Below are 19,680 nucleotides of genomic sequence, written 5' to 3' on the forward strand. Positions count from 1 at the left end.
AAGGTTTAACTGGTATTTTAAGAGCAAAATTAGGAAAATATCACAGAAATGTATTCCTATTAAATGTTTGATTAATCCTGTAGGAAGGAACCTATTTTGGTTTCCAAAATCATATTTAGATTAATTATTTTTTTTAGCTTTCAGACAAAAAGTTAAATATTTAATTTCTTTAAAAAGTTTTGTCTAGAAAGTGATTGTTGCTCCAATATCTAAGAAACCTAGTGTCTCGTTACAGTTTGAAAGTTAATTATTGAAATAAGTATTTAATTGACTAATTGTTAAGCAATTAGTTGTTATAAAAAGTTTAAGTTGTTTGTCAAATATTTGGTTAGAAATTAATTAGAAGTTAATTTTTTCAAGAAAGATAATTTTATCACTTATCGGGGGAAAAAAAATTATGGAGGAAAGACCTTATTTTTTACTTAACAATAATTTTAACTTTATATGAAATTTTTTATCTGCCTAATATAGGTTAAATGTTTTTTAAAACTCCATATTGATAAATCTAGATTTTTCGAAACTTAAACTTTAATATTTTTTTGGAATTTTCCCTTAGACTTTTGTTTTAGACTTTCCAAGTAACATTTTTAACGTACTCCACTTTTAATATGATCAAAAAGGGGAGTAGTAAAAATTAAGTCTAGAGCGAGAGTAGTAAAATTTTTTAATTTTTGTACTTATAAAAATTTTATAACTGTTATTTTTGTGGTTTACCCTAACTTAACTTGGATTTGCTTATATCAAAAAGGAGGAGATTGTATGTACCTTGCGGTGGTTTTGATGTGATCACCAAGTCAAGTTAGGTCTTGTTGGTATTTAACCCTTGTGTCTAAGTGTGCAAGAACTTAGGAGCACAGGAAGTCGAGCGAAAGAAGCAGCTAGTGAGAAGGACGACACGGGAGAGAGTCGACGGGCTCGGTATGTCTAAGGGACGAGGTGCTGTGGAAGAGTACGTAGGTGGACGAGAATGAGGTGCGCGACGTTTCAGAGGGACGAGAAGCTGGAGCGAAAGATTGCTCGAAGGCTGGAAAATGGATTCGAGTGAGTCCTATTTCGGATGGCCAAAATCACTCAAGCAAGCAGAGCTGAAGCTGGAGCGGAAGACCCGGACCCAAGCGAGTGGAGCCGGAGCAAGAACCCAGACCAAACAATTAACACAGTACTAACTTAGGTTCGAGCGCCTGGACCAAGAATTTTATCCGAATCGCGTCAAACACGATTCGTTACGATGGGGATAAAATTTTATCCCCCTTCAGGCACCTGAAACCCTTCCAGGGCTATAAATACAGCCTGGTCCCGATGGTTCTATAGAATACTTGTAAACACTTCTAGTTTGTTCTAATACTTGTTTGTGAGTCATCAACACTGTAAGAGACTTCTCCGTCTGAAGGAGACTTTGATAGTAAGTTTCAACTTCCTTGGATTAACAACCTCCCCGATTATAATCAAGTAAACCTCGTTGTACCTCTTCTTTCTAGTTTCTTATTTATTTTATGCAAAGTGTTAGTTTAATAAAGCTATAACGTTTGAGGAAGGATCGTGTTATTTTTACAAGGCTATTCTTCCCCCTCTAGCTGACCTCCATGATACCTACATATTGGAGTCTCTTGAACTGATCTAAGTTCAATCACACTCATTTTTATTATTAATTTTGATAATTTTTTGTGTTTTAGGTATTTTTGATAATTTTTATATTTTTATATTTTATATTTTGAGTCTGTTTAAAATTTTTAGATAGTGATTCTGTTAATATTTTTTCCTTATTTTAAATTTATCTATTTTATTTACAAGATAGAAATTATAGTTTATATATTAAGAATTTTTTTCTTTATTTGAGTCTTAGAGTTTGGAATCTATATAAATATGTATTTAGCTATTTTAGGATTAATCCTCGAATATTAAATAATATTTTTTTTGAAAAGATTTAAAGGACAACAGTTATCTCTTCTTGCCTTTTCCTTAAACCCCCTTCTCGTTAGCTCGTTGGATAATCTCCATCCTATCCGACGTTAGTTGATCAGAGCAAGCCTATTCTAATTTGAGGAAGCCGGCATCAGATCAAGCCTATTCTAATTTGAGGAAGCCAAGCATCCGATCCAATGGATAGTCATTGTGATCGTGGTTGCGGTCGCAACAACAGACACGTTTCGATGGAGGAAGTCGAGTACCATGCAAGATGGGTGCGGATTGAGGATTTACAGAGATAAGTCGTAGATTTATTCCAACACCTAGGGGAAATGATGTGAATTCGTGAAGATCTTGAGACTTGAGGCACATGGTCAAGAGGATTGACATGAAGATCTTAGATTTTAGAGTTAATCTACTTGAATTTTCTAATATGTCATAGTCAGAATTTTATTGATTGGATCAAAAAATGGAGCGACTATTCAACTGTAAGCATGTGCCGAAACAGATTTTAGGTGAAATTGGTTGCCTTAGATCTAATATCATCATGATGGAAGTACTTAGACGCTCATGGAGTCGACAATGCAAGACCAAGATTACGGATTGGGAAAAGATGGGAAAGAAGAGGAAAAGTTAAGGCTGCGTTTGGTTTGATATTTTCCTATTTTCATTTTCTTTTTTTTTTTGGAAATAGTTGTTTGGTGTGTGTTTTACATTTCCGTTTTCTGGAAAATGAAAAGCCATTTCCTAGAAAAATAGAAAACGCTATTTTATCATTTTCTAACGAAAATGGGAAAATGCGCTCAAATATCAGAAATGAGAAAACGCGCACTGCCTCCGTGAGAAAACGCACTGCTGCAGCGCATTTCCTTTTCTTTATTTCTTTCTCCCCTCTCTCGCGACGGCGATTACCCTTTCCCCTTCTTCATCGCGGCGCCGGCTACGCTCGACTCGCCGCCGGCCGAGCCTCCTTCTCCCCTCCCTTTTCTATTTCACCGTGCCCTAGTTTTCCCTTTCTCCACCACGCCGGCTTCCCCCTAGCGACGCCGAACCCTAGCTGTCTCCATCGCCGCCTCTCAGCACCGACCCGAGCCCTCTCCGTTCCCCTTTCTCCTTCTTCATCGCGGCGCCGGCGACGCTCGACCCGCCACCGGCCGAGCCTCCTTCTCCCCTCCCCTTTCTATTTCACCGTGCCCTTGTTTTCTCTACATTGGGGCATCAACTTACTAGAAAAGAAGTTCTCCAGAAACGCATTAACAGAGGAAGAAAAGAAGGCTTTCAAGGTAATTTGCTTTGGAAGAAAAATGTCTTTTTTGTGTGCGACTGGAATTTAGATGAGTAATAGAATGGACACTGAATCGTTAAATTTAATTTCCTGCAGAAACTATTGAAAGAAGATGGCTACTATACGATCAGATTGTCATCTAATGTGTTAGATCCTCCGGGAAGAGATTTTGTTGTTTCATCAGTCAGAGTTGTGAGTAAACAACCCGTTGATTTTTTGATCCTTCTGTTTAACTTCAAATTTTTTCCACTTGTTCTATTCACTTTTTCATTCTAATTTGAACCTGAAAGGCCAAATAATGTTTCTGAAAATGCAATTTTGTTTTGTAAGCACCATATAGTAAAAAGATAGTGTCAGATCTTGAGGCCCAGTCTTATAATATGAAATAGTAAAAATAAAGTTCATTATAGAGGTATGCATGAATTACAAGTCAATGACATAAGACTTGGATGTACATACCAATTTTTTTTCTCTACATGCTTTAACTTGCTTAGGGTATTGCTTTGGGTATTACATTTTCTAATATATGTTGCTCTATATTTTTATGTTGGCTTTAATATTGGCAATTTTTAGAGATTACATTATGGGAGGGCATAATCCAAGTATCGAAATTGAGAAGTATGATTGGTCAAAGACAAATGTTGCCATGTTTGTCGATATCATTTATGAAAAAGTGAAGCACAATAAGTTACAAACATCTACCTTCACTAATACGGTTTGGGAGGAGATCAACAAAGAATTATATCAGGTTACGAACAAGAATTATGGTGTAGAAAGGCTCAAAGGTAAATGGAATCGTCTACGCACAAGACAACGTCTTTTTGCAGCATTGCTTGCGCATACTGGTGTGACAATGGATCCTGACACCAATAAAGTGAATGCTCCAGAGGAAGTGTGGGCAGAATTTTATCTGGTAAATACTTATATCTAATCAAATATATAATTTTATTGTATGTTTATGTATAATAAAATGTATTTTTTTGTAATCAATGGAACAGAAAAATAAAAAGGAGTATAAGTCAATACGAAAGGAAGGATGTGATCATTTTCACATTCTTAGTGAAATTTTCGGCGGGACAACTGCAACTGGTGATATGCATAGAGCTTCTACTCAATTACCTCCCACATCTGATGAAGAGAGAGAGCTCGAAGAAGCATTCATTAACAGAGGTGTCAGCTCATATGTTGAAGTTGTCGATGACGAGAATGAGGACGTTGGAGGGGAACCTAACAATCGCCGACGTCGTAGTACAGAATCAACTGAGAGTCATCGACGTAAAGATCCTAAGCGTTCAAAAACTGAAAAATATGATGCTTATATGGACAAGTGGAGTGATACCTTGCAACACCTGAGTCAAGAATCTATTGCTAGGCAAAAATACCTGGATTTGAGGGCTACTAAGTTAGAACGCGAACAAGAAATTTCTTCCTCTACTGGAACGAGCGGGTTCAGTGATCCTTACTCTATAGATATGTGCATGCAGGTTTTAAATCAGATGGATGACTTATCAAACCAAGTGTACACAAAAGCTACAGAAGCTTTCGGTAAACCTTGGCTACGAGAGGTTTTCATGAAAATTCCATCAAATAGGAGAGCTGGATGGTTGGATTGCCTCAATCTCGACCGTGTGTAGGGTCATATGTTGACAAGTTCATGGGGATTGCTTTTATTACCTAGCCGGAGACTTTTTAAGTAATGATGGTTTTTGATTTTGTGACTTGAATGTGTAAACTGTAAGACATATTTGCTATTTTGTGGATTGAATGTTTAAGACATATTTGATATTTTGAAATTTAATGTTGATGACTATGTCATGCTTTTTAAATTTTAATTGTTTATTGGTTTGCCTCAATTCATAATTAATTTTATACATGTGTGCTGAGTTTAATATCGATTTATTGCAGATCATGTCAAACTCTGATGATGAATCTGATGACTATGATGAATTAGGCCCAGATATCAATTTGCTTCTTATTTTGAGCCATGCAAATGATTTTTTTCATGAAATGACTCAGTTTCATAGATCTATTGATCGGATGCCTTGTCGAACGTCATCTCTTACTGGGAGGATGTATATTCAAGAAATACTTGATGGGCACCCTCAAGTTTGCTTTGATAATTTTCGTATGTCGAAACATGTGTTCGTGAATTTTTGTAGGACATTAAAAGAGATGAATCTATTATAAGATGGAAAGAAAGTTACTGTTGAAGAAGGTGTCGCTATGTTCTTACTAATCATCGGGCACAACACACGACATCGAATATGTGCAGATCGATTTCAACATTCATTGTACACTTGTAGCAAGTGGTTCAAACGAGTTTTACGAGCTGTTTGTACATTGGGCACACATATTATTCGACCATATGAACACAATGGCGTCCATCCTCGCATATTGCATAATCCAAAGTGGTTTCCATATTTTAAGGTATATATTTTACCCTAATGTATCTAGTTACATTAACAACATATCTTTACTAAGACATTGTGTATTTTTAGAATTGTCTTGGAGCTATTGATGGAACTCACGTATCGGCATGGGCACCGACATCAATTCAAACATCTTTTCGTGGTAGAAAGGTTATTGTCACACAAAATGTGATGCTTGTATGCGATTTCGATATGCTTTTTACATTTGTGTATACGGGCTGGGAGGGGACAGCAAATGATTCAAGGGTGTTCATAGACGCTTTGACTAGGCATGAAAATCATTTTCCTAAACCTTGCGGTGGTAAGTAATAGAAACAATTCTCTATATATATTCATTTATGTAGGTATTTTACATTATTAATTAATATGATAATACTATCACAGATCAATTTTATTTGGTTGATTCTGGTTACCCAAATATGCCGGGGTTTCTTGCTCCGTATCGAGGTCAACGCTATCACTTGAGAGATTATCGACGACAAGGCAGACCAAGGGGGAAGGAAGAGTTGTTCAATTATAGGCATAGCACATGTCGTAATATTATTGAGCGATGCATTGGGGTGCTTAAGGCAAGATTTCGAATTTTAAAAGATATGCCAAACTATCCAATTACTAGCCAAAGATTAATTCCACTTGCATGTTGTGCGGTGCATAATTTCATACGTCGGCATCATGCAATGGATAATTTATTTATGGAGTATTCATCTGAAGATATGCTCATGTCTAGAGTTGAAGATAGTTTTGGTGATCAAGAGCCGATTCCAATTGATCCAAGCCAAACAGCTCAGATGGGACATATACGTGATGACATTGCAAGTCATATGTGGAATGATTATGTGGAGCATCATCCGTAATTAGCTAATGTCTGGTTTCAGCCTTTTATGGCTCTTGATTTTGTTATGAATGACTATTATAATTGGCTGTTTTTTGTTTTAAATTTTGGTTGGGAAGCTTTTTGTTACAATTTGTAATTAGCTCAGATGGGAAGCTTTTTGTTACAATCTGTGGCTCTTGATTTTTGTGAAGGAATAGAAAAGACAACTTTACCCTTGAATATTATGTTACAATCTATTTTATATCTGTTTTATAATTTCATTGTTCAATACCATTTCCTTGCAAATAACTGCTACATCTAGATTCTTATTTGTTACTTTCTAATTTGTGTTTCCAGTTCTTTCCTTTACTTCTAAAGCTGATTGTGTGGAATGGGAAGAGGTCAGCATTGTCACTCATTTGATGTTATGATATGTAATGCTTTCTCTACGTTATGTGATATTTTTTGAACTTTTTTTATATGATGTTAAAGTTTTGTAATGTTAAAAGCGTAAAGAACGCAACAGTTTGTTTTTATAAATAGCTAATGTCTTTTGTAATTAACTTTCCAGATTGGCGAATGCATTTATGATGCTTTTGCCAGCAATGATGTCAACTGGATGATATGTAGAGTTTGGTTCAATCTAAAGTTACTGTGATGAAGGTATACACAAGTTATCATCACAGTAATTTTTCTTGTACATTTGGTCATTTGGTCATTTGTTATCAGTTATTCCAAGCATGTTTTTTTCTTGTACATTTGGTCGTTCGTGATTGCCACTAAAATTTTGTTGAAATGTATGCAGGCACTTGAGGATCTAGGTTCATCTTTCTTTCATAGATAAGGATTTTGCCGATACAAATCACAATCGCGTAGAACGTGTCATGTACTAGAAGAAGACCAGGAGAAACTACAACTGTTTCATGCTTATTGCAGAATAAGTGAACTTTTTCCCATTCCAAAGTTCTAAAGGTCATCAAAAGTCATGTTGGATTGTTTTGTGAAATGCGAATATATTTTTATCGCAAGTGGTTCTCAATTATTACAAATACATTTATCCAACTATTACAAATACATTTATCGCAAGAATAGGATCATCTCCTTGGGTTATATTGAATTGAGTAATGTGACTCAATGAGATCAAATGTTAGTCGAGTGGCATGTAGAGAGCTCGATTGCTGAGCTTGACAGACTCTATAGATTGATGACTTGAGATAAATAACATTTATATAGAAGTATAAAATAACATTTATATAGTTTAAATAATTTAATTTCAAAATTTTCTATTTTAATAAAATTCTTAATTTTATTAATTTTTTTACATTTTACTATATTTTTTTTTAATTTTCAATATAAACGTACCAAACGCATTTTCCAATTTTCTTTTCCAGAAAATAGAATTCCAGTATATCATACCAAACGTATTTTCTGTTTTCTGAAAACAGAAACAGAAAATAGGAAAACAGAAATAGAAAATAAAAAATAGAAAATAGAAAATATTTTCCAAACCAAACGTCCCCTAATTTTTTTCCCCTTTTGTTATACTCAAACGCCATCCACGGACGATTAAGTGTTGCCCTAGCGGAAGAATTTGACCTAAGGATGAGGCGGCAGAACTCTTTATTGTTTGTATCCGGTATTAGAGAGTGTGAGAGAGTCGTCGGAACCCAGATGTCAACACTACTCAAGAAGAGAGGCGGCGGTGGGAGCAAGGTAGTGCGAGAACCTCAAAGTCGTCTCCGCGGGAAAGTCCTCCATTGTGTGTGGAACCTAGTACCTATCGCCGGCGTACGTTTCTCCACCTTGTCTTTGCCGATAGGTAAGCAAACCTTTCGACAAGGCGTTTGACCTCTGCAGCGATCGCTGCCTCCCTAGGGGTTCAACGACTGGACAGAGCTTCCGGGAGGGATCCGGAAGCACAGGACAGAGGTCGAAGGAGTTTCAGCGGAATTAGGGTTTCGGATACGTTTCAGCTAGGAAGGAGCTTGATGTTCTACCCCCTGAATCTGCCATCTCTAAGAAAGGAACATGAGCGCCTCGATCCTACTTCTTCAGGTTCTGCAGCTAACCATGGAAGCCCAGGGCTTGGATCACGCACTGGCTCTTCGGTTTTAGGCTGGAGCAAGCCGTCGATTCCACCAACACCGCCTTCTGTACCAGAGAAGGACGGCAGCATCAAAGGCCAGGCTCAGTTGGGGAGATCAGCCATCACAAGCGATGGGCATGCAGGTAACCCTTGCATGCCACCCGGTGCTCGTTCTGTATAAGGTTTTTTTGGAGAAAGCTGTGATCTTGAAGGGTGAAGACTTCCCTTCTCTAAGAGCCACGCTCAGTTCAGTTCCAAAGCATAGAGGCATTGAAGCAGAAGTAGAAGTAAAGACAGGGAATGTAGGAGCAGTCCAATCAGCGAAGAGGTATCTGATCTACGTGCACTGCTTCAGAGAGGCATTGATGAAATTGATAGAGCAGGTGAGAGTCAGGACATTGTCACTTTTACAGATGATAATAGCCAAGAATGTAAGGATGCTTGTGTTGTATTGTTGAAGACAATGGAGCCTCAGTTTGTGGTTAAACTGCAAAAGAGCAAGAATTGGGTGTTTCTGAAAGTCGAACTATGAAAACTAAAGAGCAAGAAGGTTCAGAATGAAGTAGAACCGGTGATTGGACCTCAGGTTTCAATGACAATCTCTCCAAACCCAGATAATTTAAAATTAGTTGACCAAGAAGAACAAATGTTTGAGGGATTAGTTACAAAGATTCCTTCCTGGATAACTCTAAGGGGGTGTTTGGTTGAGGGTTATCAATGATAACCTTGATAGGTTATCAATGATAACCATGTTTGGTTTAAGTAATGAATGATTCCGGGTAATGTAATATTCCTGCCACGTCAGCAATCAGGGAATATAACCCGGAATCATAAAACCTTACAAACCTTAGGTTTTCTACGATTCCGGGGTTATCAATATTTTTTCCCCAAAATTACCCTTTGAGACGAGGAGATGAGCAAGAGTAAATTACAAGGGACACCGATCGCGGTGTTATTGTCATCGACTTTTGCCTTCTGCCCTTCGATCTCCTCCACGAGATTTCTTCTGCTTCGCCCTCACGGAGGTTCTCCATGTTCGATTCATCTCCAAGGCACCCGCCTTTGTGTCCGCTCACGACTTCCACCTGCCTCTATTCAAGATCCCCTTCGTGAGAGGTCTTCTTCTGCTACGAGAAGCCAATGCGGAGCTTGGAGGCGATGGCGGTCGTGCTCAGCGTGTCGCTGGCACAGGCGCGGTCCATGTACTACCCATTCGGCGGCGAGGTCATGGCCAACTCCCTCGGCGAGCCGGAGTGCTTTGTAACGGCCACATCGCCGACTTTGCTGTTGCCTACGTTGACGTGGTGCTCTGTAACGGCCACGGCGTCGACTTTGCTGTCACCTACGTTGACGTGGAGCTCTGGGAACTAGCACTGGGCGACCCCGACGACTCCGTCGAGGGCAAACTCATGCCGAAGAAGAAGGCCGGAGTTTTCTGCGTCCAGGTCAGTGAATTTAAATAATTAAAAAGACACCCTTTATAATTGGTATTACTAAAAGCATAACCGATAAATTTTGATTTTCTAATTATTCATATTTAGTAGAATAGAGTGGTAAATGAAGTGATTAATTATAGGCCACCGGTCTCAAGTGCGGCGGACTCATTTTGGCGTGCAAGTTCGACCACCGCGTCGCCGACGCCTACTCCGCCAACATGTTCCTCGTCTTCTGGTTGGAGCTCGCCACTTCAGCCACGCCACCCACCTCTCTTCCTTAACATTTACTATATAATTGAACAAGGGGTAATATAGTAAATGTCAAGTTAGATTATACCATTACTTAGGTTGAACCAAACAAGTTTAGGATTATATTTTATTCCCCATAACCTTAGTTATATGATTACCAAGAAATCACATAACCAAGGTTATGCTTGATAACTTGAACCAAACGCACCCTAATGGATGTCACTACCCTGGTAGACGAAGCTGTAGAAAGGGTGATCGTGTATTCCCGTTGGTAATGGGAACGTGTAAAGGTGGGATATCCATAATACTTGCGTTACCCATATATACTAAAGGAGAATTACTATTATACCCTATTATACCCTAGAGGATTATATATATATGTATATATATACACACACACAGCTTCTTCTTAGTTAGATACCATAATAAGAAGAAATAGTACTTATACTTTAGACTCTCTCCGCCTAGAAGAAGTTATAGATATGAATAAAGGTTTAACAATCTTCTCAAATGAACAATTAAATACCTTAAATCCAAAGAAATTTTATAGTCAAGGAATCTTAAATTTCTCCACATCTGTCTATCGACATCATAAACAAGAAGCTCTTCATCTTCCAAATGGAGGAGTAAAACTAGGCCTTATGATTGAGGAGGCTGCTAAAAGTCTTTATTTAAGAAAACATAATTATATACATCTTGGACTAATTGTATTTGGCCTTAGAGGCTTAACTCGAGCCAAATTAGGAGGAAAAGTTTTAGTATTATTACATGATACTCGCTTTTCTGACACTGAAAAAGTCATCATAGGACTTATTGAGGTAGATACTAATGCTATTTAAGCATTACGTACTTATGCCCTAATTTTAATATAACTATACATGATTTTGTAAAACATATTCAAATTCACATCCAAACCAAAGGGTATGGTCACTTCCAAGGGGATAACCTCCAATTAGACATTATCTTCTTAGGAAAAATAATGAATCATATGCATAATCATTTTAAAGTCTTTGTTATAGACATGATAGAAGCCTTAACAACAAAAGACATACACTTTTTAAAACCAAGATAATACACTTCAGAAACCTTAGCAGGTTTAAAATGGAATATTAATTTACAAAACCATGATTCCCCTCTAAAACTCATTACCTCACTTATGTATAAAGATAGAAATAACCAACTTTCGGTTAGATTTTCCGAATATCAATCAACTTCAATAGTACCTGAAATAGAAGTAGAAGAAGAATTAGTACATCATGTAAATATGATGAATCAAATAGTCACTTATCAAACCCATTTAGAAAGGCAACAGCAAATACTTAAGTTTCTAGGTAAGAAACATTTACAACTTCTAACAAGGCAAAGAATGGTTAACACTAATTTAATGAATCCCGCAGAATCATCAACAACTTCTAAGCCATATGAGGTAAGATTACCTGAAAGTACTATGAAAACTATGGACTATGGTCAAGGACATCCACCAAGAACCAGGATAGTATAACCTTTTAGTCAGAACAACTGAAAACGTAGACCACCAGAAATGACTTTCTTTGGAAAAGATGTTGTCTTATTTAATATTACAGAATGCGACCTACAACTATATGACACCTATCTAGAACAACGGATAGTCTTTATGAAAAGAGATTATCAAGCTAAGCATGAAATGGATATTGAAACAGGCGAAGCCATGATTAGAGTAGGAGAAAATTATTTAGGAGATGTAGTCAGAGCGACTTGGGAAGACTTTAAAACCCATTTTCCTGAAGAAGTAGCCCGTATTGCTTCTCAAGGAAATAATATACTAAATTTCTGTTATGCGATACATAGATTATTAACTGCAAGAGACGCAAATACTGGTCTTGATATTAGACAAAAAGAAGACATGAGAGACTTAGAAGAATTACAATTATTTAATTGGAATTACATTAAACCCTTTTGTAATGACTTTCTTGCTCTAACAGCAGTCTCTGGCAATTACTGTAACCTAGACTTAGGGGAAAAACTATTTAGTAAATTATCAGGAGAATTAGACAAAGAAATACATAAATCCTGGACTGACTTACAAGTCCCTCCTTTATATGATAATATTGGAGTAAGAATTCAACATATTTTAACAACACTTAAAACAAAATGCACTTACATTTAGATTCAAAAACAAGTTAGAAATCAACAATATGATTTCTGTAGCCAAATTTATACATCTCAACAGTATGGAAACCAACAACAACAAACGAGACGAAGACACTTCAAACACCAGAAATGAATACTTGCACCAAAACCAAAACTTACACCTAAAAAAACTTATTATATTAGAAAAAGTAAAGAAAAAAACCCTTTTTAAATAAAGAAAAACATATAAGGAGATTTAAATCCAAGAAAACTTATACGAATACTGTTAATTGTTTTGCATGCCATAAATCGGGACATCTTTCTTTAGCCTGTCCTGAAAGAAAAAACTTATATAGTAGAGACGTAGAAGTGGTAAGAAATACTAATTTTGATTTAGAAAAATAATATACAGCTCGAAGCCGCTTCTCGAATTCGCGTCTTGACTGATGTGGATTCCTCCGTGGACACTTCCACGTCAGCACCAATTTTGTGGATTTTTCTCTCTGCGTCCTTCTCTCCACGCTCATTTCTCGCCGCTTCTCTTCCTCCTTGCCCTAAAACACACAAGCGTCGCTCTTTGTCTATTCCTCCTTGCCGTCGCTCTTTCTCTCCGCTCTCCGCCCCCATCGAACTCCCGACAAACCTGGTCCACACTCTCGATGCTCTCTACTCTCCGCGCGCATCGAACGTCCGATGACCCAGGATTCTTCCCCTAGCCGTCCCCTGCCCTAAATCTGCCCTGAATCTAGGTATGAGGTATTTTCCTTAGTCAATTTTACAAAATCTGTCGCTCTTTTTTGTCCAAATCGACTTTCTTCTATTTGGATCTTAACGTCGCTCGGTTTTCTTCTGTTTAGCTACTCGGCTCTCCTAGTGTTTTCTTGTTGTTGTTGTTTTATGTCATTGCAGAGTTGTGTTGACATTTTTGATTGTTCTGCTATTGCACATAATCATAGCAGCTATCTGTGACGACATCACACTTCCATCATGTAGATCAAAATAGGGTCGATCAAAATTCATTGTGATGGAGATTCTTGCTTTGTACATTCATTAGTTTGCCTATGTATGGAAGCTCTCTTTCCATCAGTTTTTCCTTGTGTGGCAATAACATTAGTGCTTCCTAAGCTCATAAGCTATCTGTCGTGATATGACCATTACAAAGGAACCGGTTGCTATTTGCTTAATGTCTGTGGAGGAGTTTATATTAAAAATTGTTATGTAAGTTGTAGTTTATCTGAGAATAAGTTATCTAAGTTGCAGCCTGTCTTAACGGCTGTAGTTCTCTATTGTTATCAGGTTGTAATCACCTTTATAGTTTCTTATCTATTTACCATGAAATATGGTCATTGCAATTTGCAGATTTTATTAAAAATCCACAATTTCAGCAATCGTAGCATGGAGGAAAGTTGTTGTTTCGGATAGGTCGGTGTTTATAGGAGTGTGATCTTTTCTATAAACCAAGTGATTGTTCAACCCTTGAACGTTGTCTGTGAGCCTGTATCATTTAAAACCCAGCTAAGGTTCCATTTCAGTTTGTCACTTCAGTTAGTTTTTCCGTTAAATTCCTGTTCACTTTGACACATCAATTTGCATTCTTGAAATGATTGTATGCTTATTCATACGTTAATTCGTCTGTGCTTGTTTATACGTCGAGAAAATATTTTGCCTATCAGCGCATGTTTTAGAGTTTTGTGTGTTTCGTTTAGTAAATTTTTAAAATAAAACATGATAGAGACCAATGTTTTAGGGTTTTGTGTGTTTGGTTTAGTAAATTTTTAAAATAAAATATGATAGAGGCCAGTATTGCGCTGACAGACATCTCTTATAACTTTAGTGTTGTGTTTGGTTTAGTAAATTTTTAAAATAAAATATGATAGAGGCCAGTACTGCGCTGACAGACATCTCTTATAACTTTAGTGTTTGGATGTATGTTCTTCTTTACCATCTGGAATGTGGATTTAGCTTAGCAACTCCATTCCCTTTTGCTTCCCTTATTTAAACTATGGTCTTCTCATCACTAATAGCTTATTTCCTATTTTTGAATTGATTTAGTATACAATCTATGAGCATGAAAAAATATTTGAATCTAAGTAATTCTTTTTTGCTTAATAGGTTGTTATTTGATGGCATCATCAAGTTACAATTCCATCGACAATACAAAATTTGAACATGTACCATGTAGAGATTGTGGACGAAGACCATTGGTATGTGTTTCTAGATCGAGCAAAAATCCCGGAAGGAGGTATTATGGATGTGTGCAACATAGCTAGCAAAAGTGGGTGGTAGCCGATACTTTATCTAATGAAGACAGAAGTGAAATATGTCGTGGAAGGTTAGGAAGAATAGAGTCAAGGAGCGGAAGTGAATACATTGCTTCCCGTGGGCATAATCTAGGAAATTGAAATGAACCATTAGTGGTTTGGATATTAGTTATAGTGAATTTAACTCTTTTGGCTGTATATCTTATTACTTTGTTAGTTCGGTCTTGATAATTAGTGTTGAGTAATGTTGTTGTTGTAATATGACAGATTAAGTGTTTGTAATAACCAGCTGAAGACTAATTGGTTTATTAGTTTAGGTGGTTAATTAGTGTTGACTAATGTTGGTGTTGTAATGTGATAGGATAATTTGTTTTTAGTTAAGATGGATAATGCAGAACATGTTATATAATGGTTTGATCATTTTGTAATGATTTATTCTGCGTTCTTCTTCTTTCGAGACTTGTTCATATTGTCCATTGTTCGTACGCCGCAAATCCTGATTGTAATGTGATATCATTTCAGCCAAAAACAGATGAGTTCTTTTGAGGACTTGAAACAGTGGGAATGACAATGGAAGAAGGCGATCAAAGGACTTCAACAGCGATGAACTTCCAGTTGTGATCGTAGCCTGCTCTCATCATTCTTTCTGATATATATGTGTTACTTTTCCAAGGGTGCTTTGATGAGATTGCAGTCTATTGGAGACTTATATATCGTATTATTCGAAAACAAAATTTGATGCTGTATATTGTCTTCCTTGAAATAAGTACTTATTGCTAAACTTTTGTCTACTTTTTTAAGAGCCACATCTACTCTTGGATGGCAAGACATTTCTCTTATGTGATTCTCTGGTATCATCATCTATATTGTGTTTTTTGTACACAAGCAACTTTTAAAATTTTTCTTGAAATCATTAGACAGTTAGCACTAAAAAACTTGCTTATTCTAATACTATTATGTTAGATAGCTGTGTGTGTGCGTATAGAAGAAAATATTATCCTTCTCAAACCTGACCAAAGGACATAAGCTCCATAAGTTCATGTAGTCAGTAGCCCTCCTAAAACCAAGGAACACTATGCGCAACTTACAGTACTTTACAAACTCATTTACAACACAGATATTTGACTAGAGCATATCTGAGAGCTTCCCGATTTAGATTAGCCTATGCATTGCAAATACAATGTAACGCCCACTCTTCTTACTACTACTACTATCTAAAGGTGACTGTTACTTAACTACTAACTCTACTTAACCGGTATGATCGAAACCACGAGGAGTCTCTACCGAAAAATTTCAACAGCACCTCCCCTGTACCGGTGACCATAAACTGAGATACATACATAGTATACATCAGCCACAGGTGGCTGGAACATATAACAAACACCCACACAGTTAAATAAATGTCAAATCATGCAAGTAATGAATAGCGGAAACATAATGAAATACAACTTCTTACTCCAAATTTTCTTATCAATCTAAATAAAGAATTAATCTAAACAAATTCTTAAACTAAGTCCCAAGACTTCCATAGTCTTGGCATCACACACCATCCACGTCACCTTGTCGCCTTCCTTTACTAAATTTTTTCCTTTCCTGTATCTGCAGTAAGAGGAAATGCAATCTATAAGCAAAATGCTTAGTAAGCGCTATCCAACTCACAAAAATCTCGATATGCATGTACATATATCTATAACATGAACTAACTAAATACTTACTGAAGACTACTCATGCTCATCTAATGGTAAAGGAATCAAACAAGCTGAAATGCTAAACATGCAAAGCTACTCATGCTCCTCTAATAGCAAAGGAATCAAACATACTGAAATGCTAAACATGTAAAGCAACTCATGCTCTTCTAATAGCAAATAACAGTAAGCTAATTTAAATAATATGCTAGCACAAAAAAAAGCTAAACTTACTGATTTTAAAACAAAGTGAAACTTATTTCATTTGTTCTAAACTTATTCTTTTATCTCACTTGTTTAAAACTTATTCTTTTATACTTTTATACTTATGTGAAACTTATTTTACTTGTTCAAAAGCTTATACTTATAATACTTCAAAATAGTAATAAACTTTTCTTGGGCCCAAGCGTAGTACCATCTTATGTGCGCTCCCTAATAGGTTGGGGTAGCGAGCCACCAATCCTAAAAGAGCAGACCTCGGTCTACCAGGGCCAAGACCTTGGAATTGGACACCTGGATTTGTTTAACGACAACCTTGGAAGTCTGGTACTAGCCTCTTCAAAGTAAAATATCTTATTATCTTAATTACTTCTTCTTTAAATGCCTTGACATTTTAATAAGCACCTTGTGTGCCAAAATCCTTAAAGTCTTGACTTTGGGATCTACTTAAGGTCTTAGCCTTTTCTTCTTTTCTTTATCTTTCTTATACTTGTTAATACTTCTAAAAGAATACTTATTTAAAAAGAACTGAAATGTTTAAGCAAATTCTAACTTTGAAATGCTTAAACCAAAAATCTGCCTACTATGCTAATAAAATTCTGCATATTAAGCTTAATAAAAATCTGTTCTAAGATTGGAGTTCTGCATACAATACTTATCAAAATCTGCAAACAATACTTATGAAAGTCTGCATACCATACGAGCTTAAACTAAATCTAAAACTTGTTGGAATTAAAACCTTAAATCTTGCTACAACAGAGATAAAAGAAAGAGAGCAAAGAATGCATGCTACTCAATAATCTCTAGCTATTCCAATGCTAAACCAACAAGACTGAATCTGTTTAAGGTCACAAGCAACCTAAAAGCATAGAACTATCTCATGCTAAAAAGAACTAAAAACAATAATCCATTAACTGAACATACATACATTGCTCACATAAAACTAATTAAACCTCATCCTAGAACCAACTAAGGTGAGAGTTCTGTACAGTATGTTTAACAACCCATAAGTCTCTAAAGGTCTACTAGGCACAAAACCATTTTACCACATCCTCATTTAGAGGGTTTTTCCTACACATGGCAGCAAGGAGAAAATCAAATACTAAGATGTTACATGCTCTCATTTCCAAATCTAAACAAACTAAATTTGGTTTCATGGCAGCAAGCTTCAAGATAAACCGAACCTAAGGCTGTTCATGTTATTCTAATAGCAAAGAAAACATTATAATTCAATACTGCTCATGCTCAAATCCATAGCAAAGAAATGGAAATAAGATTCAATACTGCTCATGCTCAAACCTATAGCAACGAAATAGAAAATGAAATCTGATCATGCATATTCAGGTGGCAAGAAACTTAATTCTGAATGCTTGAAATAAATAACATATATATAGCTACTCATGTTATTCTAATTAACAGAAAATCTAAGTTGCATGCTTGGAACAAGAAGGCAGTGGAATAAGAAGCAGTTCACGTTTGGTACAAGCCTTCTGCCAATACGAAGCATAAGGAAAGGAAACAACAGATTTTCTGCTGCTATCAAAACTAACACGTGATATACTAAACACATGCTGTTCATGTCCAGTTAATTGCATATAAACTAAAATCTGCAAAGCTAACATAAGATGAAATACTTACACACATGCTCTTAATGAAAATCTACACTCAATGGAATATAACTGCACTGAATGAAAAGAAAATTGCACTGCTAAAGAACAAGATGCTTAAGAAAATTCTACACTTAATGAACAACAAAACAGCACTGCTAAATGTATTGTTCCCGTCTAATTGCCTGCTGCAATTACCAAAAACAAACCCAATCCGTAAGCTCCAAATGGCCTGGTTCATGCCCACAGAAATGCAAAAGGAATGGGGTTGTTCTAAGCTCCAAATGAAGCCGTTCGTGTCCCTATTTTTGCATAAATTCAAGTTGAACTTGCTGCCCATTTGAGGTACACGGCAGAAAATTCCAAATAACAACCTTCACTACATGATTTAAAAATCAGGAGAAGCAAAATCCGAAAACCACTCCTACCGCAGGTGAGAAGCTACTTACCATAGTTTCTTGGACTCACAACCGAAGGGAAGAAGACTTCTAGGGTTCGGAGAAGTGAAGATCTCGGCCACTTCCTCACCTCTACGTGCTCTCCCCAACGAGGTGATCTCAATGATGTGAATGACTCTCGGAAAACCTCCTCAATCGGTCGCTGGAGTAGCCCTAGCTCCTGCTGCAGATTTCGCCCGAGAGAAGAAAACGTCGTCGGGAGAGAAAAGGAGAGGAAAGGTTTAGGTTTAGGTCACGGGGATTAAACTAAGCTCTCCCTTAATAACTAACTATTTCTATTATCAACTACCCTTTAAATATATATCGTCCCTTATTTGATCAACATCACCCGCCGACACACTTGGTAAGCTGCGTTTTGATCGGGTCAGAGGTCACGGGGTCGAATCTCGGCTTGGATATTATTTTTGTCGAAACTTCTTTCGTTTAATAAAAATACCAAACGACCTCCAAAAATTGCATAAAAATACTCTAAAAATCTCTAGAATATTTCTATAGTATTTTAAATATTGTTAAATTACTTTTGGGACTCGAAATGAGGAAATTTGGGTTGTTACATACAAAATGTACATGATTGAATAGAAAAGCAAGTTCCTTTTCCAAATTAGGATCACAAAACTTCATAACCATAGACAAGTGAGTTCAAATAAGGTGTATCAGCTAAATAAGATACTTTTTGGCTGGTATAATCATGCATGACTAATGAGAGTCCATTTGGCCACTAAGGCCCCCTTTTGACCTAAACAAGAAGGCGTTTTGGAATACCAGTGAAGCTAAATAGTTGAGCCAGGCCAAGACTAGTTCAAGTGAAAATTATTCATCAACACCGGGATGTATAGTAAATGAAGTCATATAATTTACCATTGCAGGTAGATTTTGGAAATGAACTCCACAATTTGAGCATCTAAACAAGATAGTCTACCCACATTTGTCCAGATGACCTTTAGTAACTATAAGTCAAACAAAACCTTTACATTCTTTTCCGACTCATCCAAGCCTAAAGACAATCATTCAATCCAACCCTAGAGGACTCAATCTTTAAAGTCGAACAACATACTCTCCCACAAACTACGTCTTCAAATTGAATCCTACTATCAAACCATACATCCATGGAGGTCTATCCACCGAAGATAGAATAAA

At 36.6% G+C, this 19,680-nt stretch overlaps 1 protein-coding gene across 1 annotated transcript; it reads left to right on the forward strand.

Annotated features, from left to right (window-relative positions):
* The first annotated feature begins 3,332 nt into the window (after positions 1 to 3,332).
* Positions 3,333 to 4,863, forward strand: LOC122011785 (uncharacterized protein At2g29880-like). The gene is made up of 3 exons (XM_042568168.1): positions 3,333 to 3,382; positions 3,764 to 4,103; positions 4,189 to 4,863. The coding sequence occupies exons 2-3, from the start codon at positions 3,774 to 3,776 to the stop codon at positions 4,822 to 4,824; spliced, it is 966 nt and encodes a 321-aa protein (XP_042424102.1). The 5' UTR covers positions 3,333 to 3,382; positions 3,764 to 3,773; the 3' UTR covers positions 4,825 to 4,863.
* The last annotated feature ends 14,817 nt before the right edge of the window (positions 4,864 to 19,680 follow it).

The sequence above is a fragment of the Zingiber officinale genome, chromosome 1A (genome assembly GCF_018446385.1).
Source record: "Zingiber officinale cultivar Zhangliang chromosome 1A, Zo_v1.1, whole genome shotgun sequence".
Taxonomy (NCBI): Eukaryota; Viridiplantae; Streptophyta; class Magnoliopsida; order Zingiberales; family Zingiberaceae; genus Zingiber; species Zingiber officinale.

Excerpts from the sequence above, each read along its gene's own strand:
- LOC122011785 (XM_042568168.1), top strand. The coding sequence starts at position 3,774 with ATGGGAGGGCATAATCCAAGTATCGAAATTGAGAAGTATGATTGGTCA. Across the intron at positions 4,104-4,188 it reads TGTGGGCAGAATTTTATCTG|AAAAATAAAAAGGAGTATAA; the intron begins GTAAATACTTAT and ends TCAATGGAACAG.